The sequence below is a fragment of the Phodopus roborovskii genome, unplaced genomic scaffold (genome assembly GCF_943737965.1).
Source record: "Phodopus roborovskii unplaced genomic scaffold, PHOROB, whole genome shotgun sequence".
Lineage (NCBI taxonomy): Eukaryota > Metazoa > Chordata > Mammalia > Rodentia > Cricetidae > Phodopus > Phodopus roborovskii.
Genome location: NW_026126517.1, coordinates 34,345,604 through 34,370,186, shown reverse-complemented (window position 1 = coordinate 34,370,186; position 24,583 = coordinate 34,345,604). Strand labels below are relative to the sequence as shown.

Below are 24,583 nucleotides of genomic sequence, written 5' to 3'. Positions count from 1 at the left end.
GGACAGCCATGATTGTTAGGAAGAGAAATGTTATTTCGGAAGGAAAAAAAAAAAAAAAAAAAAGACTGGCAAAGGGAAGGCTGGCAAGGAACTCCTCTCTGGTCCCTCTGGAGGCTCTGAATCCGGTGGCAGGAAGGATAGCCAGAGACCTCAAGGAGAGTTTGGTCACTCTTATTCCACAGATGTGTGCTGCTAGAGGCTTTGTACCACCTGCCTTGTGGAGACAGAGAGAAAGAAACCAGTCCCTGCCCTCACTGGCTCCCTGCTATTAGGAGGAATGGCTGGGAGACCTAAGGACAGAGGGCAGAAGGCCTTTCCCTTCAGGCCTCCTGGTCCCTCAACTGCCACTCCTAGGAAACATCCACAGTCCTGCATCAGAGGTTTCCCTCCTTACAGCTCCACCCCACCCTTGGCCAGACAAGGCCCCGTGTTATCACACTGGGTCTAGCAGGTACACCTCCTGGGCAGAAGGCTTTGCATATGATTTGCACAAGCTGGGCTTGAAGCAAGCTCCTGCTGCTCCCCTCACACACCCCACCCTGTCAGATAGCCAGTCTTTCCTCAGGGGAGCACTCCAGGGCCTCTGCTCCACTTGCCTCTGCCCACCCAAGTCCCCCAAGCAAGCTAGAGCAGAGGCTAAGGCCTCCAATCATCCGGGGATTTCTGGGTAGTGTGAGTCTATCATAAAAAGAACACCCTGCGGCTGGGGCCTCGGGAGAGCATGAAGGGGTGAGTACCAACCTGCAAGTGGTGTTGAGAGTAAGAATCAGGGGCGCTCTAGCCCCACCTAATAGCAGCCATTCAGTGTCTTGGAGAGTAGTAACTGTCTGGGTATTTGGAGAGTGGATGAATGGTGTTTTTTTTTTTTTTTTTTTTTTTTTTTTTTTTTTTCTCCCAATTCCTCAGCTTTTGTGGCACTGTGGGTTCAACAACAAAAGCTCTGGCCCCACCCTGCAGAGGCCAACAGACCCCTGAGAAGACTGCAAGGGAGAGCAAGACTACAAAGCTCTTCAGAAGAGAAAGGGGGAAAAGTTTCATCTATCTGCCAGTGAGGGCCAAATAATTGGGCTAAGCCACACTCAACCCAGCTCAGAGCAGATGCTGCTCTTCTCACTGCCTTCTTAGAAATAAGTCCCGAGGCTGAGCAGAGTTGGACCACTGAAAGGGCTCAGAGGACAAAGGTGCTTGCTGCCAAGCCTTATTGCTTGAATTCTATCCCTGGAACCTACATAGTAGACAGAGAGAACCAAACTCTCAGAAGTGATTCACTCAGAGCCTGGTGTTGGTGGAGCACGCCTTTAGTCCCAGCACTCAGGAGACAGAGACAGGCGGACCTCTAGGTCCTGGTCTACAGAGCTAGTTCCAGGACAGGCTCCAAAGCAATACAGAGAAACTCTGTCTCAAGGGGGAAAAAAATGTACTAATTTTCTTAAACCTCAGTGTTGGCCTAGGAGTATGGCTCAGAAGTGGAGCACATGACTAGCATGCAAAAGAGCCTGGGTTCCATCCCCTATTGCAGAAATTTAAATTGAAAGGTCATATAGCTGGGCAGGGGAAAGTCAGCCCTCTAACTAGGAAGCTATTAAAATAGAACTTCAAGATGTCACATCACCCCAGATCCTTCCTCCCTGCCAGAGATCTGATGACCAACTGAGTTAATCTCTCTTCAGTTTCCTTTTCTGCAAAATGGGGCTAGTAATAATACTGTGTCAGGAGATTCATCTGTAGAAACAAAGCTGCACGGCTGGGATGTGACTCAGTCAGCAGAATGCTTGCCTAGCATGCATGAAGCCCTGGGTTTGATCCCCAGACAATATAAACTTGGCATACCATGTGTATAATTCAGACCCTTAGGAGGTAGGATCAGAAGTTCAAGAGCCATCCCCAGTAATATAGAGTTCAGGGCCATTCTGTCTCAAGAGTAAATCTAGTATCAGCCATCACCATTATCAGGGATAAGGTGCCCATATTTACATACAGCCCACTTTAGCTCTCTGGGTCCTGGCTCCTTTGGCAGCTGTGAACATTAGGCAAGCCCACCCAGGCATTGACATGACGGAAGCCACTGGGACCAGTTGCTTTCTCCTGGTTTCTGTCCTTTCCTTCAGACTTGGGACCTGAAGCACTGGCCTGGTCTTTGAGGCCACCTTGCCATCCATCTTTGTTCCACCATTTCTGCCCCCTTTGTCTATCCATTCTAACTTAGTGGGACCCCCACAGCATGGAGGTAGGGTTCACACGAGGCCCGAGTGACCCTGCAGCCCACTTCTTCCTTCTCTGTCCCTCTACCTCCTAGCAGCTCCAGCTGCTGTGTCCTCATCCGCACTAGCCTGTGGGAGAGGCTTATGCCACAAGGCCTTGTTGATGGAGACAGGAGATGAAGGGAGGCCGTGGAACAAAGCTGGGGAGGCAGCCACAGCCTAGGCAGTCGCCTGTCCTTCCCGACACAAGGGAAGGCAGCCCAGCTCCTCTGTTCTGTGCTCTGCTTATGGCCCAGCCACTGTGCACTGTGCAGGGGTACCTGCCCTGCAGGAAGTAGGAGACTTTGCTGGAAATCTGTCTTTAATCTTGGCTTCCTGTTTTCTGCCCTGGGGGACGCCCAGAGTGGCTGAGTTTCAAGCTACTTCACACCAGCTTCTCTAAACTATCATCTCTGAGCATAAAAGCTGGGGGAGGGGAAGAGGCAGAGAGAAGGAGCAGAGGCCTTTCCCTGCCAGGGAACCATGGGAACACACTCCACTAAAAGTGCTAAAGCTCTGGACAACCCCCCCCCCCCCAGCTCTGCATGCAGCTGGGCCATCTGGTCCCTACACCCAAAAGCTGCCAGAAGTCTTTGGCTCCATCACCCTTCCCCTTCCTCTCTCTAGCCTTCCTCTTTTCTCCACTCTTCTGGAGCTAACCTCACCACCGAAGAACAAGCAGCCCAGCCTGGGCACATGAATCTTAGATGCTGACTTGATATATCCATATATTACAGGCAACTCAGACTCCACTCAACCAAATTTGTGTTCTTGAGTGTTTCCTGGGCTGTTTCTGCCCCCCACCCCCACTTACCATTTCCCAGGAGTAGGGCTATACTAGAGGGTCACGAGGCCCCTTTCCCCATACACGCTCCTCATGGACAGCTGACCCTAGACACTGCCTGTCCACTCCTCTCCACCCGTTACCTTTGCCAGGACCCACGGCCCTTTTCACCATGTGGACCATGCAACACCTCCGTGCTGAGCTTTGTGGTTTGGTTATGGTTTTTGGCTTGTTTTGAGGTAGGGTCTCATGGAGCCTAAACTGGCCATGAACTTCCTCTGAGATCATGGATAAACTAGAATTTCTTATCCTCCTGCCTAAATATCCCAATTTGGTGGATTCCAGGTGGAATCTCCATGTTCACTTCATGTTGTCTGGGGTTGGAACTCAGGGCTTTAATGCAAGCTAGTCAAGCACTCTACCTACCAACTGAGCTACATCCTGAACCTTAATTAATGATGCACACTCCCTTCCCTTTATTGGCCTTTAAAAAAAAAAAAAGTTCGTTTGTGTGTGTGTGTACACGTGTGGAAGTCAGAGCAGTCTGTTCTCTCCTGTCATGGGATCCAGGAATAAATTCGTGTTCTCAGGCTTAGAAACAGGGCTTTTCTCCCATCTTACTGTATTGCTGGGCCCCTTTTTCTATTTCATCCTTCTCTTCACTGCTTGGTTCTGTCCATTGGGTGCTCATGGCCTTCACACACTATAGCTGATCAGACTGGTTTTTTTTGTTTGTTTGTTTGTTTTGTTTTGTTTTTCTTCTTCTTTTCTGTTTTGGACATGAAGATCACAGCTAACAGGTGTTCCATATTTTTGAAAGGGACTGAGTTCAAGAATGATGAACTGGGTGTTAGCTAGTTCTTGCACTATCAATTCAGGCTATAATTCCCAAAGCCTGGAACTCAGGAAGGTTAATTTTTCCCCCTCCCTTTGCTGAGAAGAGGTGGAGCAGGATTCAAACATGGGTTTATTTGATTCCAAAGGTCATATTCTGGGCCCCAGCAAACTTAGGGAGACAATCAAGCGTGCTTACAGGTAGAGGAAGATATATTTGTGGTGAAACTGGAGCAAAAATTTAGGTATTTATTCAGGGTTTTCCCCCAAGTCCCCACAGTCTCCCCACCACCCAGCCCCCCCCCTTTGCCAACTAATTCAGACAGAGTAGAGGAGACATCAACCTCTCAATCTCCTTCTTTAGCAAGCTGCTAAAGCCCTTCCTTCAGACAGAGTAGCACCCCCTGCCCCCAAATTGGGGCTATATTATCATTCCATCTTGACCTCAAAGGAAAGAAAGAAAAGCCTGATACACACTCCAGGCCTGTTATCTTGCTGAATCTGCACCATCTTTCATGAAAGAAGTATGCTCTTAACCGGATCTTACAGAAGAGGAAATAGCTCAGAGACCTTAGGTAACTAGTTCAAAGCCACACAGCCACACAGCTCTTAAATTGAGATTTAACCCTGAGATTTGATTCCCAAATCCCTGGGTTGGGTTCCCCCCCACCACACTATGTCACATCTAGCTCTGAAATCTACTGGATGCCTCCTCCCTGGGTATCCCTAGAGAAGGGTTCCTTGTAAACAAACTGGTACTGCATGCTCGGCCAGAGGACCAACTTGTAGTCTGGAGGAAGGGAGGTGGGGATAGAGTATACTCAGCTCCTGCTACCGTCGTTTGAAGTTATTTGCAGTTTGCAATTCCATTTTTCTCAGAACTGTTTACTGTCCCTTTCTGCCCCTCAGGTTTTTGTTTGCTTGTTTGTTTGTTTTGGTTGGGATTTTGTTCTGTTTTGGTTTGGTTTGGTTTCTAGAGACAGGGTTTCTCTGTCCTGTAGACCAGGCTGGCCTCAAACTCACAGAGATCCGCCTGCCTCTGCCTGCTGAGTGCTGGGATTAAAAGCATGCAACACCACCACCTTGGCTGCCCCCTTAGTTCTTACTTTATATTATGTTCCAACTCTGTGCCAGTGGCCTCACTTCTCCCACCTGAAGAATCCACCCCCTGACCCTCCAACTGGCAGCTTCCTCCAGTCCTGGTCCATAGAAAATGTTCTAACACTTAGATCTTTCTATGGAGTTTCTGGTTTCTGTCTTGTCGCTCCTCTTCTGTTCTGTGCCCCTCTGAAGCCTGAGCGCTGCTTGCCCTCCTAGTTAAGAGCAAATTGCTTAGGGAGGATCCCGACTCCTCATTAACAATGGTGTATAATAACAGTTCGCGTTTAATTGAGGACTCACCACGTGCCACTGTGCACAGAGCACTTTAAACCTATTAACTCATTTCCTCTCCACAAAACCTTACAAAGTTGGTGGTATTAGTTTTGCTCATCGTTTCAAACAACAATGCAACAGGGCAGAGAGAAGTTTGGTAACTTGTCCACCGTTACATAGCCATTGACAACTTCCTTATTGCTTCCAAGCCAAAAGGAAAGTCCTAAGAGGCTCTTTGGGTCTTTTGCCCCTGTAGCTTGCAGGAACCCATCTCCCACCGCTCTCCCCTACCCACAGTGTTGGTTACAGCCTGCTGAGCTATCTATAGTCCCCAGAAGCCACCAGTGCTCCCAATGCTCCTTGCCTCTGTGCTTGCTATTCCCCCAGCTCTTTAAAGTCAACCCGTGCATGCACCCATCTTTCCTGTTTCCTGTGGACCTTGTACACCACCTTGTCATTTTATCAATTTGTTCTATGAGAGAATCTAGTTGCCCAATCCCGACTGAGAACTTGACAGAAATAGATAGGTCTGAAGAAGTGGACTCCAGAGCAGGGGCCCTGGTAATTTCAGCCCCCAGGATATGCTTGTGAATGAATAAATGCATGCATGCTTACTGCCACAAAGGAATCTAGCCCTGGCTTCCATTCTAGCAGGGGAGCTTCACCTAGAGAAGGTTGAAAGGTTGGCTCTAGTGAGTTTGTGGCCCTCTGGAAGGACCTTCCGGAGCTTTCGCGAAGGCCAGTGAGTGGGGGCAGGGCGTGAGCGCGGACACACCCCCCCGCATTCCCTCCAAGGTCCAGCAGAGGGCGCCGACCCACGCCCCGCTGCGCGCCGGGCAGGCCCCCTCGCGCAGGCGCGCCGCAGCGGGCGGAGGATCCGGGCCGCGCTTCCTCTCGCCAGGCCTGCGAGCTTCCTCCCATCGGAACCCGGGCGAGCTGAGGTTGGCCGCCGCCGCCGAGCCGGCCGCCTCCCTTGCACTCCCGCGCCCTGCCCCGGGGGGTCCCACCGGGGTGGGGTCCGAGCAGGGCCAACCCGGGCCGCGCCGCCGTCGGGGCCGTCCCCGGGCCAGCCGTCCCTCCCGCCCCGCCAGCCTCCGGCCGCCCGACCTCCGGGGTGTGGGGCGCGGGCAACCCCCGCGGGTCGTGATCGGACGCCCGGGGCGGCCCCCGGCGGCCGGCGCGACGTCCCCAAATCGAACCTCGGTGGCCGCGTTCGGAAGCGGAACTCTGCCGGGGCCGCGCCGGCTACATTGTTTCCTCCCCCCGGACTCCCTCCCGCCCCCTTCCTCCGCCTTTCTTCCCTCCCCGACCCGGGCTGCGCGGCCGTCCCCTCGCCTGTCTGGCCGTCCTTCCTCCCCCTATTTTCGCATCCATACACCTCTTTGTACCGCACCCCCTGGGGACCCCTGCGCCCCTCCCCTCCCCCTTGGCCTCATGGACTGTCCTGCAGGCCGTTGATGCCGCCCGCGGTGAGGTGGCCTGGACCGCCGTGCCCTGAGAGAGGTGAGTGCTGGGCAACCCCGGAGGAGGTGGGTGTCCCAGTGTCCCCTGGAAAGGATGAGGTCGCTTGTCCCGCCTCTATGGCCACAGCTGCCCTGTCCACACCCATCCCCCCCACACCTCCTAACCGGGTTCGAATTCTCCCGGGAATCACTGTCAGAACACTACTGGGAGGAAGCCACGAGGGAGGGAGGTACTGCCCTGCACCACAAGAGACTTGCTTTGGTCAGTTGAGCCCTACCCCTCAACCCCGTGTGGAACGCAGAGTGGGAAGTGGATGGACCCCGGAGTAAGAGGATCAGTATAGATTGGGAAAATGGGCTGGACTTTCCTGTTCAGGGCTTCCCTGAAGGTACCCAGTCTTGCTTGGTTCCGAGGTCTTACTGGCTCCAAGCAGCCCAGGACCATGCTACCTCCCTTGGACCCTGCTAGAAGCCCGGGTCCTTGAGCTGAGCCTATCACCCTAGGCCTGCCAGAGGACCAGGCTTAAAGCAAAGGACCTCTGACCCTTGGGTGGAGAACCTGGGCAGAGCTTCCAGTCTGAGTAGAGGTGACACTGGGCATTAGTACTATGCCCCCACCTCCTAGCACCCCAGTCAGCCCAATTTTCCCAGCTTCTCAGGACCTGGGCCAGTTGTCTGGAAGGGGTGTGTCTAGTCACTGGATCTTTGGAGCTTAAGTAGAAGCCTTTTTTATCATTTTGTACACTAGGGAACCGAGGCCCAAGGGGCAGGTCATATTCCAGGCCTCTCGTGGAGGGAGGCTGGCTTTCTTCATTCCTGCTTCTCCAGGGTTGGTTGGCTATGGGTGGAGGGGAACTAGGCCCACTCTCCACCTACCAGGAACACAGGCAGTCTCCAGCCTGACCCAGGAGAGACCTTGTGGGGTGAGCACGTGTTCCTCTGCAGAGGGCTAGAGAAGAAGGAAAGGGCTTCCGGCCCCAGAGCTAAGACATCATGGGTATTGCATGTGAGACTTCCCCTTGGTGCCTGGGACTGGGTCCTTCTTGCTGGTATGGGGACATGGTGAATATGGAGTGGGGTATACAGAAGCCTGGTCCTGACCCCGCCTTCCCCACATTTCCAAACTGACTTAATCAGAATGGGGGTCAGCGTTGGTCAAAGTGGGAGACAGTCTTGGCATGAAAGTATCAGAGGAATGTGGACACTCTGGGGCTTGTGTCTGTCTCCATGTACCCTGGACATCATGGTGTCTTGGTATAGCCACAACAGGGTCAGGCCAGAAGTAGCAAGGGAAAGGTTGGCAGTGCCCTAGGATCTTCAAGATCCCCTCAGGATGCTGAGCTGTGCCTAGGCCCCCTTGGAACCACAGGCAGTTTTGTCCTGCTCAGGCCCTTGTCCTTGTTTAAGGTTTTTCCTGTTGCCCTAAGATGCACTGAGGAGGGGCAGAATACTATGTGAGGCTACATTCACATAGTCTCATGCCCAACCCGAACTTCCTGTCCAGCCTCAGGGGCTGTGGCTGGGCCTGACATGGCTGGGTGCTTCTTACTTAGCTGCAAGGGTGTGGCCATGGTCCAGAGGCCTTTTAGAAAGCAGCTTAGGCTAGCACATGTTCACAGCTGCAGGTTTCATTCAGTGAACTAATCCAACGCCCCCCCCCCCAATCAGAAGCAGACATTCTTTCTGTGTTGGGATGGTTACAAGGAAAGACCAGGAAAGCAAATGCCTTCCCCACTACAAGAGCCCTGTCCTCAGAGGCCAGTCCACATGGAATTGTCCACAGCAGGTATTGGTGAAAGGGCAGATTCCTGCTTTCTCCATGCCAGTCAAGATAAGTGGGGATGGACACCATAGTGTGGCTCAATTTCCCAAGTAATCCTGGATCCCCCCAAAATGGCAGGACCACCCACACCCATTTCTAGGGTTCATCTTTTGAAGGATTTCAAAGCTTTGACATGTAGCCCTCAAAGAATAGAAATGTCATGTCTGGGGGAAAAGGTAGAGATCCTCTTGTGCCCAAGAGATAATCCCAGGTGGGAGTAGATGCTCCATAGCTTAAAAGTCCTGAGTACCTGGGCCAGAGCTGGTAGGACCTAGGAAAGCTGGTCTGAATTCACATATAAACTATATATGCATTAACTTTAGTTTTTAGAGAGTAATGAGGGCCATATGTGATGGTATGTACCTCTGATCCCAGTACAGTATGGGAAGTTGAGGCAGGAGGGTCCCAAGTTCAAGGCCAACCTGGGCTCCAGACTGATTCCAGAAATCTTTAAAAAAGAAGAAAGCAAACGAACTCTAGAAATTTTAGAAAACAATACAAGATTACCCGCTAATTGCCAGGCAGGGACTGCTAGCCTGGTAGAGCTCCGGTTTTCCTTATTTTCTTCCTTTGTTGCTGTTTCCTTTTCTGAGTGTGTGCCACAACTCTTTTTTCCATTTATTGCTGTGTCCCTGGGCATTTCTTGAGCTACCTGTCATGGTAACTGCCTCTAAAATGCTTCAGGGTATTTTCAGGAGCTCTGCTGTAGCATCATCACCAGAACCCTCTTCGAGTGTGCCGAGCTCCCATCTGTCACTGTTGTGGGCCGTTACTACACACCCCACAAGCAGCTAGTAGAGAACAGACAGCTTAGCCACCAACCATGTGGATTCTAGGCCCAGCCATACCATTGCCCTCTGAGCAAAGCTAACAGGGATAGAGAGCCTTGTACCTCAGAGGACACTGAACTAACCTACCAAGAAAGTAGAAAATGCCTGGGGTGGTGGTTAGTGTGACTACCCTAGTTAGCAAGGGAGAAAGATCCCTGAGCTATGGGCCTCAGAATGGCTGACCCCTCACCTATCATTGGTAAGATGTCCCAGCCCCTCTTGAACGCCTCTAGCCCTAGGCTGCTGTTTCTACGCTTTGCCCCACACCCTCCCATCTCTCTGTGATGGGTTGCCTCAGGGCATGGGGCTGGCCTTGGGAAGATAGGCTGCCAGTTGCTGTCCAAGGCCTGACCCCACCCATTCCCCTTCTTAGACTTGGAGTTGAGAGTAGCTGCCTACTACTACTGCTGCTGCTTCCCAGCACACACACTGGCTGACGTAGCCTTGAACTTGAGATCCTTCTGCTACAGTCTCCAGAGCACTGAGATTGCAGATGTGTGTATACCACTGTGCCCAGGAAGGCTGAGATTATAGGTGTACATATACCACTGTAACCAGCCTGAAGAGTCCCCTTGCCTCCCAGATTCTGCATGACTGTTCTAGGCTGCATGATCCAGTGGAAAATAGAGGGTTCCTTAGGTTGAGGCAGAGGTAGTCAGGCCAGCCTCAGTTTTCTCCAGTGGCCTGAGAAGGGGAAAGTTAGCTGCTGAAGTCTTGCATGTGAGAATTAGAAACTAGGCTCATGTGTTAGTGTCCTTCTTTGCGAGTGTCCCCTTAATCTAAGCTGAAGGTGTATCTCTGACATACTCTGCTATTCATTATTGTGACTGGAATAACTGGGAGTGCCTTCCGGACCACAGTATGGGCAGTAGGAAGAAACCAGTCTCTGCTTGGCATACTCTGGACCCAAGAGACTGTAACCCTAAGTGACTGTAGGTGGACCAGAACTAACCTAGACAAAAACTGATGTGTCCCTTTAAATACAAAATCCCCTCAGGCTTGTAGCTTGGGACCATGGCTGCCGGACTGGTGGCATGAAAATGGGCATTGCTATTGCCCTCCTGTCCCATAGCTTCAGTGAGATGAGGTCACTGAGTTGGATCTTGCCCAAGATGCTGGCCTGGCTGGGGTGAGCCCTTTGGGTGTTTCTCAGTTTCCCCCCGCCCTTGGTTAAGGACAGGATGGGTGGAGGAGCAGGCTGCTCCCTAAACCCAGCAGGGAGCACTGCCTCCCTCCTCCCTTCTGGGTCCCTTCATCCAAAGGCTGGAAATAGAATCCGCTAAGTAATGATTAAAGTCAAATTCAGGCCTAAAAATAAAGAGCTGGAGAAGGGAGAGCTTGTGTGCTCCCTGCATGGCTGAGGGAAGATGTGAACAGGCTTTGGGTGGTTGAGCCCTAACCCCCAGAGTCAGGAGTACTCCAGGAATTGGGGAATGCTCTCTTATTGGGCATGATGTATCCTGCAGCACCCATTGGTTGTAGACTGAACAAAGGAGGTGCAGGATGAGAGGGAGAATCCCATTTTTCCCACGAGGAAACTGAGGCTCATTGACTGAAGTGACTTGTCCTGGACTAGCAGGGAGCTCCCCTGAGTGTAGGCCCCAGGTCTAGAGGGCCCCACACAGCCCCGCCCACCCTGTTTTTGCTTGCTTTCTCTTCCTGGTTCTGTGAGAAGGGCAGCTTCTAGCATACAAGTGCACACCCTCCAACCGCAGCTTCCCTCCGCCTCTCTTCCGTGGTCTGCAATGAGCAGAAGAGAGCTGCTGGGCGCTCCCCGGCTTCCCTGGGCTCTGCACGGTTGGAAGGCTTGTAGGCGGTTGAAACCTGGGTGTCATCTGACCCGTACATCCTTGCTGCAGCTTTTCAACCCAGCCCAGCCTGGCACCTGGTCCTCACCCAGCCTCAGGCGTTGCAGCCTGTATGTAATGTGCACACTACAGGGAAAAGGACAGGAGGGTGTGAGCTCCATTATTGGGCAGAAAGGAGGCTGGGCTCAGGGAAGCCTGGCAGGACAATCCTGTGGTTCCTCCTCCTGCAAGGCTGGAATCTGCATGGACTGGAGCAGCTTGGAGGTCTTCCTGGAGGAAGAATAGGGCTTGTAAAAATCAGTTGAAGAGGAGCCAGAGGTCCTTGTACAGTGATTCTGTCCTCTCAGGCTGCTGCCTTCTCTGGGTTGCTCCGAGGCTCTGCATGGTGCCCTGGTATGTCTGTGCAAAGGCGGGCTATGCAGGCAATCAGGAGAAAGCCCAGATGTACCTCTGCTTGCTAGAGCTGGAGGGACATGATGTGAAGAGCTGCCCCTAGCATTCCTGTTTTGTCCTTACAGGTGTCATATGACCCTGCCCAAGAAAAGTTGAAGAGGTCCGCTGACCCAGGTTCCAGTGTAACTAAGCTTATGTCCCCTAGTCCAGCACTTGGAAGCTAGTGGCCCCCTAGCTATGTGCTCTGCCCCTGCTTGTTCTGTTGGTCCCCTGGTTGCATTTGCTTGTTTTTCTGAGGCAGGGTCTCACTTTGTAGACCATGCTGGCTTCAGATTCACTGGCTTCTGCCATAAGTGCTGGAGGCTAGAAATCTGCCCCCAGATTTCTAGACCATGATCGCATTCCCCTGGACCTCAGTCTCCCCTCCTGTAACATGGCTTGGAGACGTTGTGGTGTGGAACAAAGCCATTGTGTGACTTTAAAGGGTTGTTGGAGGTTAGTGAGGAGGCTGTATGTAAATATGGGCAAAAGAAGATGCAAGGACCCGGCACTTGCTCTGAGGGGTGGGAGGCAGAGGCCTGGGGTAGGACCCTGGGGAGACCTGGAAGCCCAGAGGCCTAGTGCTTAGAAGTAATTAGGCTCCTGAGTGGTAATTAGAAACCTTTCTGGGCCAGCAGTGGCAGCCTCAAGCCACAGTGTACCCTGGGGAGGAGGCTCCCCGTTAGCCTCCCCTTAACTCACCCCTACTGCTCCTAAACTGCCAGACAGGATTTCCGGTCTCACTGAGCCCAAGTGAGTTGCTATAATTTGGTTCTTTAACATTTTTCAGTCATTAAACTAAGGCCTCCTCTTAGGTCAGAGGTGCTAAAGGCTGAGGGAGTCTGAGGATGGAGGTAGGGCAGCATGCCCCAGAGCCCGAGCATCTTTCTTGCTCCTCTTGCTGGGGGAATTCTGTGCAGTGGGGGTGCTGAGGGCCTCTTTGAACTGCTGGGATAGTGGGAGCCCTCCAGCCCCTCTGCTTAGTGTGTGACTGGGTGACAGTCCTGTCTGCCTGAGAATTCTCTGCAGAACCAGGGGTGGAGCTGACTTCAGCTGCCAAACCAGCTCAGCTTGCTGGCAGGCTGCCCGCCCCAGGTGCTCAGCCCACTGCAGGGGGCGTGCCCAAGACTGCAACTTCACCTTTGCCCTGTCTGCCCTGTGACCTGTAGAAAATTTCCTTTGGCAACCTTGATTATATCCCTCAGAATTTGACGTAGGGTCTTAACTCTGACCTGGTCTAGGCACCTCTTTCCTGGGTCCTTCCTACTCCCCTCACCTCCTTTCTGCAAACTTGGGGATAACTCCGGCACTGGGATGGGGGACATGCGATGCACATGCTTGATCAATAAGTTATACACACAACCCTGGATTTTTTTGAGGTATGGGCATACCTGGACGATTGAGGAAGACAGGAGTTTTGACTGTATGTTGTTGGAGTCCTCAGTCCTCCAGTATAGGCTCAGCACAGAGGAGAGGCTGAGTTCGTAGACTTCTAAGCTTAGGGCCTCCTCAGCCTTTCCCCCTCCTGCTCATCCTGACCACCAGGTACGATGTGAGGTGCAAAAGATGGCTCCAGACACTCCAGCAGAGTGAGAAGGCAGAGGATCTTCCTGTTGCCACCAGTGGTTTTACCTGTCTCTCTCTCTCTCTCTCTATCCGTGTGTGTGTGTGTGTGTGTGTGTGTGTGTGTGTGTGTGTGTGTGTGTGTGTGTGTGTGTGTCCGCGCAGACACAGCTGGGTCATATAGCAGGACCAGAGTCTCTGTAGGCCATATCGCCAGTCCCCCTAGGTCTCTGGTACACTTCCCTTTTCAGTGGGTATTTTTAGCTGCGTGTAAACAGTTTCTGAAGGCTCCCACGCCCCGTTAAGCAGTAGAGTTTTGGTGAGGGGGCAGGGCTGGAATCTTTTGACCTACTCTAACCTTCTGCACGTGCCTGGTTCTGGGGGTCTGCAGCTGCCTCTAAGACAAGGAAAGGGCAGCCTGGGAGTGTCTGGTCTCCTACTTTCCCCCACTTCTTACCCCCTCCTGGACAGCCTGGGCTCCTAAGAAAGGCCTGCCTGAGGCTGCAACCACTGACCTCAGGCTTGGGCACAATGCCCAGCCTGTTCCTGGGACCCCAGCACAAAGGCTGCTGGGAGCAGGGTTTAGGACAGGAAGTCAGAGAGAAGCATTGGCCCTGCCACAGTCCCAAGCCCCTGTCCTCTAGCCTCCTGGGGGTGGGTGACAGCTGCTGACCCTTTGGGGTTAAATATAGTCCTTTTGGTTGCAGGACCTAATGTGCTGTACTGGCCAGGCTTTTCCTATTCATTCATTCATTTATTCATTCATTACTCATTACTGAGCAGCAGCTCTCAGCCCAGGCTGTGCTGGGGATGCAGACGTGAGTCAGATCCTAGCTCTCTCTTCTACAGACACAAAGCTTCCCTTCCACCCTCAATCATAGGCCACTGCTAGTGAGGTCCTTCGCCAGAGCACTGTGGTCTGAGAGGCCCTGGAGGTGGAGCTGGAGAACCGAAGGACTCTGGTGGAAGTGGCCATCAAAAGTGCTATGTTCTCGATTTTAGTTTTAGGGAGAAAGTAATACAGGTGTTTATTATAGATGTAGCTAAGTTAGTAGTGTTTGCCGGGCCTGCTTGATGCCCTGGATAGACAGGTTCAGAAATGTAAAGCCATCCTTGCCTACATAGTGAGTTAGAGGTTAGCCTGGATTACAAGAGTCTCGACATTTATCAAATGAGGACAAATAGGAAATAAAGGGTAAACAAGTTTTCCTTTAATTTGATCCCACCCCAGAGACCACCTGTGTTATTTGCCTGTCTTTTTAGGTGTATTTATTTGTTTTATGTGAGTGTTTCGCTTGCATGTACATCATTAGCATGCCTGGTGCCCATGGAGTTCAGAAGAGGGTATCAGATTCCCTGGACCTGGGCTTACAGACGTTTATGAGCTGTCACATGGATGCTGAGAGCCCAACCCAGGTGCTCTGCAAGATCTGCAGTTGCTCTTAACTGCTGAGCCATCTCTCCAGCCTACTCTGTGTCTCTCAGGAACTATTTAGGCACCCCCAAGCTTAGGAATGTGTATTTGTTTTGTGTAAAATACAACTGTGAGCCAGCGAAATGGTTCTGCTGGTTAAGATGCCTCCACCAAGCTTGACTACTCAGGACCCACACAGTGGAAGGAGAGAACTAATTTCCACAAGTTGCCCTCTGACTTCCACATGTACAGTGTGGCATATACATATACATGCATATAAAATAAATAAAATGTAGTAAAAATTTAAAATAACACAATAACCTAGGTGTGCTGGTTCGAGCCTATAATCTTGGCCTGGAGACTGAGGCAAGAGGATTTCGGGGTTTGAAATCTATCTGGACTACATAGAAGAACTGCTATCAAAAATCCAAAACAGCTGGACATGGTGGCACAGGCCTTTAATCCCAGCACTCAGGAGGCAGAGGCCGGAGGATATCAGTAAGTTGAATACCAACTTTTTCTACATAGCAAATTCTAGGATAGCCAGGACAAGGTAGAAAGATCCTGTCTCCAAAAAAAAAAAAAAAAAAAAAAAAAAAAAAAGCAAATAAACAAAACTCCCAAAACAACAACAGCTATAAAGCAAAATAAAACTCTCACCCACAACATACAGTACACTTTAGGTCACCTGTGCCTACTACATTTGCCTTTTTTGACTTTGTTTCAAAATCACTAAAAAGTAGAAATCATACATTGGATACTCATAGGTCCTTTGCCCATATTTACCTATTCTTAAGATTTTGCTACATTTATTTGCCTCTTTTTGTGTGTTTGTTTTGTTTTTCTGAGATAGGGTTTCCCTGTAGCTTTGTAGCCTGTCCTGAAACATACAGAGATCCTCCTGCCTCTACCTCCCAAGTGCTGGAATTAAAGGTGTGTGGACATGTACATGAGAACGCACACATCAAACATGCCACAGTGTGTGTCCTGTGGGGATCAGAGAACAACTTGTAGAGTTGGTTCTCTCCTCCCAGGCATGGAACTCAGGCTGTCATGTCTGCTGGCTGCAAGTGTCTTTACCCACTGAGCCATCTTGCCAGCCCTCCTTTGGTTTTTTGTTTTGTTTTGGTTTTGGTATTGCATCACTGGGAGATTGGATTCTAGGATGTCATGTGAGTCACAAACTTGCTCTACTAACCTCTTTTGCTAGTTGTAGGCATCCTATCCTTTACTCTGGTGAGTTTTGTCTTTTAGTGTGTTTTCTTTTTTATATGTTATGTAGGCAGTTGTCTAATTATGTGTTTGTGTTCATGTGTGAGTACATGTGTGTGCACACATGTGAAAGCCAGAGGTCAGCCTTCGGTCATTCCTCAGGAACTGTTCATGGTATTCTTGAGGTAGGGTCGCTCACTGCACCCTGAGACTTGCTATGTAGGTTAGGCAGGCAAGCCAACCAGTTTCTAGAATCACTGCCTCTGCCTCTGGGGTTAATGTTTTACTCACTGAGCTATCTCTTTGGGTCCTTCTGTTTTGTTCATTTGTTTGTTTTGGTTTGGTTTCATTTTGGTATTTTGAGACAGTGTTTCTCTGTGTCTTGCTCTATAGACAAGGCTGTCCTGGAACTCACAGATCTGCCTGCCTCTGCCGTCCAAGTGCTGGATTGAAGATGTTTTGTTTTTTTAAGACTAAGTCTCACTGTGTAGCCGTCTGGCTTCAAATGTGTAATCTCTCCCCATCTCTTGCCACCACAAAGAGCGACTCCTATTGTATTTTGCTCTTTTGTTTGTGTACAACAGTAGCAGCCCCCATCTGTAACTCAAGGCTGCACACAACTTTCCTGGATGAAGGGAGAGGGCAAGTAAGTGGGCAGAGTGCAGGTGTCTGGGAATAGATGTGAGAAGGGACAAGGGGACTGACAAGGTGCTTAGAAGCCAGAACATACGGGAAGCTCCAGTGACTTCCCAAAGGTCACACAGCAAGTCAGTTATAGGGCCAGGGCCAGGACTCAGCATCACTCACTCCTAGTACAGTGGTCCTGCACTACCTTCCTAGTGACTTGGCTCTAAGTTCAAGTGCTTCCCCCAAAGGACTGTCTTCTGTGCTTACTTCCTGGCTACTTGGAAGGTGGCCTACAGTAAGTTGCCTCATGAAGCCACAAGACAAGCCCTAGCTAGGACACTGTGACTGCTCAGTGATCCAGGTGCTGAGAGGACAGCAGTGTCCCTCTGGGCAGCATTCCTGACCACTGCTGCCTTGTCCCATCCTCTTATCACGTCCTTGTCCCTAGTGGCTGTTCTTCACCCTGTCTGCCCAGACTAGGGTAGTCCCAGCTAGACAGCAGTTCCTGAGGATATAATGTGCTATGTGGGAGACGGCTACCAGGAGGGCAGGGAGTCCTGGCCAAGGAACCCAGTCTAAAGATGAATCTCACTAGAGCTGTGACCTCAGGCAAGGTCTCACAGTCCTCAGGGCTTCTCTTGGGGCCCTGTCTGTAAAATGGGATTGGTAATAACAGCCCGTTTCTCAGTGTCATTAGGATTGGCTGAGCCGTGAAGTGCCAAGGAGAAGGCCTGACACTGAGTAAATGCTCAGAAAACAGGGCCTGTGATTATTTTTATTATTATCATCAAGGCAGCAGGGAGGTGGCAGGCAGCTGCAGGCCAGGAAGGAGTGTTTGCAAACTGACAGCTGGAAGGGTGACTAACAGTGCCCAGCCTCCGCTCCCTCCTGTGGTGGCAGCAGTGAGTTTTGAATTTGGGGAGGAAGGAGGATGTGTGGGGAGCTGGTGAGCTAAAGGAATCTCCATGGAAGGGCCCTAAGGTTGGGGGCTCAGAAATAGCAGTGAGACTCTAGCTCGTGCTCAGGCTGTGTGGTCTTGGTAATTAACCTCTTAGACCTTGGTTTTCACTCCTATCACACGGGAAGGCTCACAACTCTCCTCTCCCATAGCAGGTAGTCCACATGGCCTAGGAGCTAGTTCTTATGCTGGTGCTGGCTCAGTCATGGAAATATGGGGTGCGTGGAGGTGGTTCCTATCACACTTTGCCTGGGCTCAGGGGCCTAGTCTAGACAACAGCTTGATGAGCTGTCCTCGCCCCTGGGTGCAAGAAGGATTGTTTGTTCTGGAGGGAGCAGGAAGCATGCCAGACATGTCCAACTCTGGGGTCTTATTCCATTCCCTCCACTGACTTCTTGTAAAGGTCCATTGTGTCCCCTTTCAGGATGAGGGGGTATGAGGCCAAAAGGATTGGTTCTTTCTCTCCAGGTTGGCATGTTGATAAAGCCAGGTTCAAAGCCCAATTCTGTTTGGCTTGGGAGTGCTGGTCAACCTCCCCCCACACACACACACACCCCAAACACACACATCCTTCACCCTTGCTTCTGCTGGACTCTGGGAGCATGTGCTCCCTGAAAAGGTTTCCCAGGCTTAGCACCTTCAGTGGCCAGCCATAGTTCTTCAAAGTGCTGTGGGAAACTCCTCGCCACCTACAGGGTTTATGCCATGGCCTCTGGAACCCTTCTCATACAGCAGACAGATGAGTGTTCCCAATAGGCTCAGCAAGTTCAGAGTCCCGAAGTCCCAAAGGGGCCATTGGGTCTGCTTTGCTTAACTAGGCCAGTTTTTTTTTTTTTTTTTTTTTTTTTTTTTTTAATTTTTATGTGCATTGATGCTTTGTGTGATGATGGTGTCAGAGCCCCTGGAAAAAACAAACAAACAAAATAAGGTCTTAACTTCTTAACTGTGTAGCTCAGACTGGCCTCCAATTAACCATCCCTCTGCATCACTCTCTACCATCTACTCTCTCTCCTTTTTTTCCTTTTCTTTTTGGTTTTTTGGAGACAGGAGACAGCTTTTCTCTATATTGCTTTGGAGCCTGTCCTGGAACTCGCTCTGTAGGCCAGGCTGGCCTCGAACTCACAGAGATCACCTGCCTCTGCCTCCCGAGTTCTGGGATTAAAGGCGTGCGCCAACTCCCGGCTCCATCTGCTTTTCTAACACATCTTTTTATATCAATTTTTATTTGCTTGATTGCTCATGATTGGAAATCATGTACTAGGGTTTGAACCCAGAGTCTTGAGCATTCTGAGCAACCACTGTCTACTAAGATCAAACTCTGACTCCCACCCTCTACCTTTTGAAGTCTTCAGGGCTCGGTTCCCATGCTTCCTGCACACGTGTGTACATGCAGGTATGCATGCACACACATGTACAAGCACCTACACTGAAAGTCCTCTTCTAGTGCTGGTATACATAGCCATAAACGCAATGGCTAGATCTCACCTCTCCCATCTCAATGAGTCTGTCATTAGCCTTGTGACCATAGAAGGGCCATTGGCTGTTTCCTCACCAGAAAGGGAACAGTAGCCCCAGTCTCTCTGCGTTCTACTGAGGTTATCTGAGGTCTGGGACTGTTTCTGGCCCAAATGTGTTGGTGATGTTTATGTGTGTGCAGACATGCTTGCTGCTCTGGGAGAGTGTTCTGAGGCATTCCCTATACAAAGTGTATGTATATCCAGAAATGCACCAGCTCTCAGGCTACAACCAGCAAGTTGTTCTGGAGCAAACGCTCTCCTGCAAGGGGGCTCAGACAGTCCCCGTAGCCAACACCTTGAAGTCCCCTCACACCCTGTCCAGTTCTTTCCTCTTCAGAGATTCATCCTGACAAGCCTGGATTGGTTTGACCCAATTTTGAACTTGACACAAAGGGAATCACAAAGCTTGTGCTTCTCTGTGCCTGGCTCCTTGGTGAGAATCCAAGGCTGATGGGCAGCTGATGTGGGCCTTGCCAACGCTGTATGGAATTCCCTTTTGTGACTTCCCCCTATTTTATCTTCTTCATTTTCAGCGCCTGGGCAGTTAGTTCCTGGTCTGAGATTTACTACAGAGCACACCATGGGAGAGCACCTGCCCCCTCTCTTTGTGGACATGGACTGCTTTCTTTTGAGTCCAGAGTACAAGTGGCTTTCCTGGACCACTCAGCACCTGCCCCAGACTCCCTTTCCCTGACAACCCTCTAGGTCTCATCCTATTGAGACCCATTCTGTGGGACCTAGAAGGCCCCCAGGGACAAAGGATTCACGGCCACCTCACTGGGACTCTTGAGTCTGTGTGCTTCTACCCAAGGCTAGATAGAACAGCCCTGGATCCATGTCCCAATTCTTGGAAGCTTTGGTACCAATTGTACTGCCTTGAAGGAATTGATAATCACCTGCAGAGGGTGGGGTTCATCTCTTCTCAGCCATCCTCAGCTTGACTCTTCTCCCACAGCTCTAATGGTACCAAGTGACGGATCGGCCTTCCTGTAGCACGGGGACGCCAGATCTAAGAAGATGTCAGCAATACAGGTACCAAGGGGTTGTGGCAATCCCACATCTGGAAAAAGAGTAGGTGCTTAGACCAGCCTATTCCCCATACCCAACCCTCCATCCTAGTCGGACTTGGAAGTAACAGTAATTCCAGTGTGCTCTATTGGCCACTGGGCTACAGAGGAATTTGAGCTGCCAGGGATTCAGTATTCTCTGGAGAAGGGTACATTTCCCCAGGTTCATGGCTATCAGCTAAGATGCTTTGGTCTCAAGGGCATGCGTGCAGGGGGTAGAAGGGCCCCAGGCAGCACCCATACACCTATCCCTTACCTTGCAGGCCGCCTGGCCATCCGGTACAGAATGTATTGCCAAGTACAACTTCCATGGCACTGCTGAACAAGACCTGCCCTTCTGCAAAGGAGATGTGCTCACCATTGTGGCGGTCACCAAGGTACTTGTGGGCCTTAGATGCCTATCCTGCTCTTTCACTGTCAGGGATTCCCTCTGGGTTCGGCTCCGCTGCACTGTCAGGGATTCCCTCTGGGTTCGGCTCCGCTTCAAAGGGAGGCGGATCTGAGAGTGTGTCCGGTTGCCCTCTCTTCAGGACCCAAACTGGTACAAAGCCAAAAACAAAGTAGGCCGTGAGGGCATCATCCCAGCCAACTATGTCCAGAAGCGAGAGGGCGTGAAGGCAGGCACCAAACTCAGTCTTATGCCGTGAGTACCGGGAGGAGGGCTGGGCTCTCCTGGTTTGGGGAGAAGAGAAGAAATGGCTGTGGTCCTCCTGGAAAAGTGTCAGAGGAAAACAACCTGAGTAAGGGGCATTGTAGGCGTAAGGGACCAGAGGACACACCTAATAGAGAGGGAATAGGCCCCCAGCAGAATAAAAAAATGGACAGGGAGAAGATGATGCCCTACTGATTGGGAGTGGTGGGTGGGAAGGTGCATGTGGGGGTCTGGCAGGAGACACTTGGGTCAGTACCATTGTGATCACCAGCCTTGCCACTCCCCAGCTGGTTCCATGGCAAAATCACACGGGAGCAGGCCGAGCGGCTTCTCTACCCACCAGAGACAGGCTTGTTCCTGGTGCGGGAAAGCACCAACTACCCTGGGGACTACACACTGTGTGTGAGCTGTGAGGGCAAGGTGGAACACTACCGCATCATGTACCATGCAAGCAAGCTGAGCATCGATGAGGAGGTGTACTTCGAGAACCTCATGCAGCTGGTGGAGGTGAGTGGGGGTGCTCCCCCTTCCTCACCTTCAGAGGAGCACCTCCTGTGTCCCAGGGCCCATCGTGCCCCAGCAAGAGCCCCTTTTATAGATAAGGACACAGTTTGGATCAGTCACTAGACTTTTGAGGCTCTCTGATCCAGAACTCACTTCCTCTTCAACTCGGAATCTCATGTCCGGGTGTGTACCTTGGCCACCAGGGTCCTTGAGGCCTCTGCACACCCACATGTCCTTGTAGCTTTCAATACCAGCTCTGCCAGCTCTTGACCAGGCCACACTTGGCAACAAAAAACTGTAGGTTCCCTCCAAGTTCCCTCTCATCCCTCCCGTCTCTGGTTTACATTGGCCGAGTACATCTGGTGCAGGGAGCAGGCCGGGCTTTGCTGTCTACAGCGGTAGTGAGTCCAGTAGCTGAATGTGGGTGGGGTGACACGGGAAATGGACAGGCATTCCCACCCCTTTTGAAATGAGGAATCAATGAGGAATCCTCCACACAAAGCAGCTCATGGCAGCGTGAACTAGCCTCTGCTGCCCTCTGGTGGTCAGACTGGAGCAGCGCATGAGTCCATGAAAAGTGGGGCCTGGCCGGGGGTCTGGTTCTGAGGGCCTGCCCTCCCCCTCCTCTGCAGCACTACACCACAGATGCAGATGGACTCTGTACTCGCCTCATCAAACCAAAGGTCATGGAGGGCACAGTGGCCGCCCAAGATGAATTCTACCGCAGTAAGTACACACTATACTTCCCACTTGCCTACTTCCCCGCACCCAAGGCCCTCTGTCCTACCCTGGTGGTTAGGAGACCTCAGACAGCCCACATCTACAGCAGTTTGGCCTGCGCCTGTCATCTCAAATGACCTCAGCTGTCTGCTTACCTCACTGACACTCATTCTGACCCCCCCCCCCAGGTGGCTGGGCACTAAACATGAAGGAACTGAAGCTGCTACAGACGATTGGGAAGGGGGAGTTTGGAGGTAAGTTGAGGGAGCCCCAGGAGGGGCCAAGAAGCTTCTGGAGTCCAGGAAACAGCACCCCTCTCTTCTTTGCCCAGATGTGATGCTGGGTGATTATCGGGGCAACAAAGTTGCAGTTAAGTGCATTAAGAATGATGCCACTGCCCAGGCCTTCCTGGCTGAAGCCTCTGTCATGACGTAAGTTGGGACAAGCGTAAGGGCAGGCTGCCTGGGGCCTGGGTGGAGCGGAGGAGGCTGGCTGAACTCTGACCGCCCTGTCCTGCCTTGTCCAGGCAACTTCGGCACAGCAACCTAGTCCAGCTACTGGGTGTAATTGTGGAGGAGAAGGGCGGGCTCTACATTGTCACAGAGTACATGGCCAAGGTAGGTGCTCAGCCTCACCCTCTTCCTGCTCCCCGCCCCTCCAGTTTATTCCCACTGGGCTTTGAAATTGCCAGCCTGGCCAGGCACTTATTGACTGACTTTAAACAAGTTGTTCACCTCTCCAAGCCATGGTGTCTAAGTGTTCTGGTCCTCCCCTTTCCCTCCCTCATCCCTTTCTGCCCTGCCCCCCCAGGGGAGTTTGGTGGACTATCTTCGATCACGTGGTCGTTCGGTGCTAGGCGGAGACTGTCTCCTCAAATTCTCACTGTGAGTGATGCAACCTGGGGTGGGACTAAGAACTTGAAGGAGACCCCTGCCCTGCTATGGGAGCCCCCGTCTGAGGAACATGTGCCTGTCCTGTCCTCAGAGACGTCTGTGAGGCCATGGAGTACCTGGAGGGCAACAATTTTGTACATCGGGACTTGGCTGCCCGGAACGTACTGGTGTCCGAGGACAATGTGGCCAAAGTTAGTGACTTTGGCCTCACCAAGGAAGCTTCCAGCACTCAGGACACAGGCAAACTGCCAGTAAAGTGGACAGCTCCAGAAGCCTTGAGAGAGAAGGTGAGCAAGGGTCCTGGGGTCACCCCTTCCCCTCCCGAGCTTCCTAGGATCATGACTGATTATCTTGTCCACATGGCAGAAATTTTCCACCAAGTCCGATGTGTGGAGTTTTGGAATCCTTCTCTGGGAAATCTATTCCTTTGGGCGAGTGCCTTACCCAAGAATTGTGAGTATGGGTCTGGAAGCCAGTGCATTGCTGAAGCTGATGGGGCAGGGTGGCAAGAGTAGCTTCCATTGGGAACGGCCTCCCCGGCTGGAGCCTTGTACCTCAGGTCTGTCTGGCCTGAGGCAGGGTGAAGGCCCTCCCTGGGGAGGGACTGGGGGTAGGGCTCCCTTCTGTTGTAAGGCACTGAACTCATGCCACCTGCTCACAGCCCCTGAAGGACGTCGTCCCTCGGGTGGAAAAGGGCTATAAGATGGATGCCCCGGATGGCTGCCCGCCTGCAGTCTACGAGGTTATGAAGAACTGCTGGCACCTAGATGCTGCCACGCGGCCCACCTTCCTGCAGCTTCGAGAGCAGCTGGAGCACATCAGAACCCACGAGCTGCACCTGTGACCTCTGCCTCCGCCTGGGCCCTGGGCCTGCAGGGACAAGGCCTAGAAGATCACAGATCTGGTGCCCTGCTGCCCCTGGGCCTGAACTTGAACTGAGCCCCAGCGGGCTGGTAGGCCTCTTGCCTCTGACCTGCCTGTCCCTTCTGGCCCCCCAGGGACCTCACCTAGGCCTGGCATCTCTCATGGACCCACCCACCTCTAGGCCTTGGGGGCACTCACTGAAGGGGCTAAGGAGGCAGGAGGACAAGGAGCGGGAGGCAGCGCCCCCGCTATGGTCAGCCTTCTCTTGGCCTCCCATCACTCGCCTTCTTAGAGTTTTATTCCTTTCCTTTTTTTGAGATTTTTTTTCCGTGTGTTTATTTTTTATTATTTTTCAACATAAGGAGAAAGAAAGTACCCAGCAAATGGGCATTTTACAAGAAGTACGAATCTTATTTTTCCTGTCCTGCCCCTGGGGATCGGGGAGGAATCAGCCTCTCTCTAGGGACCGATCACCCCAACCTGTTCCCCATGCCGTGTTCCATGTCCAGTGTTGCCTCGGTCGCCTCTGTTTGCGCTTGACCATGTCGCACTGTTTGCATGTGCCCGAGGCAGGCGTCTGTCAGGGGCTTGGATTTCATGTGCTGTGGCCGCTCACCCACCGCCTTGTGAGATGGAATCGTAATAAACCACTCCCATGAGGACACCGCCACCCAGCCTCGGCGATTTCTCCGCCGAGCCTGCCTGTCTGCCCAGTTGTCTTCCCATGCCATCTTGTCCATCCCCCTGTCTCTGTGAGTGGGGCTAAAGGGGAAGCATGGCCAGAAGATGTAGCCGCCTCTTTGTGTCAGCTGCACGAGCCAGTGTCCTGTGTCTGCCCATGGGAGAGTGCCCATCGCCTGCCCATTCCTACCAGCTACCACCTGAGTCCAGCACCTGAGCTGCTTTGGGCTCTGGGACCAGTCCATGGGATGCTGTCTGGGGATTCTGGCTGCTTCTCCTGCCATGTTGTTCAGGCCTGAAGCACAAAGAATTGAAAGTCTAGAC

The 24,583-nt window shown here is 51.9% G+C and overlaps 1 protein-coding gene across 2 annotated transcripts; it reads left to right on the top strand.

Moving 5' to 3' along the window:
• The first annotated feature begins 705 nt into the window (after positions 1–705).
• On the top strand, positions 706–24,248 carry Csk (C-terminal Src kinase). 2 transcript variants are annotated; one of them, XM_051197565.1, is made up of 13 exons: positions 706–729; positions 19,834–19,910; positions 20,209–20,322; positions 20,476–20,588; positions 20,885–21,104; positions 21,734–21,827; positions 22,010–22,075; positions 22,153–22,252; positions 22,348–22,438; positions 22,632–22,705; positions 22,806–23,001; positions 23,081–23,167; positions 23,376–24,248. In XM_051197565.1, the coding sequence occupies exons 2-13, from the start codon at positions 19,896–19,898 to the stop codon at positions 23,556–23,558; spliced, it is 1,353 nt and encodes a 450-aa protein (XP_051053522.1). In that variant the 5' UTR covers positions 706–729; positions 19,834–19,895; the 3' UTR covers positions 23,559–24,248. The 2 variants fall into 2 exon arrangements, with proteins under 2 accessions (XP_051053522.1, XP_051053521.1); XM_051197564.1 differs by lacking the exon at positions 706–729 and adding an exon at positions 6,411–6,735.
• The last annotated feature ends 335 nt before the right edge of the window (positions 24,249–24,583 follow it).

Excerpts from the sequence above, each read along its gene's own strand:
- Csk (XM_051197565.1), top strand. Across the intron at positions 20,323-20,475 it reads CCATTGTGGCGGTCACCAAG|GACCCAAACTGGTACAAAGC; the intron begins GTACTTGTGGGC and ends CCCTCTCTTCAG. Across the intron at positions 22,253-22,347 it reads GCTGAAGCCTCTGTCATGAC|GCAACTTCGGCACAGCAACC; the intron begins GTAAGTTGGGAC and ends TGCCTTGTCCAG.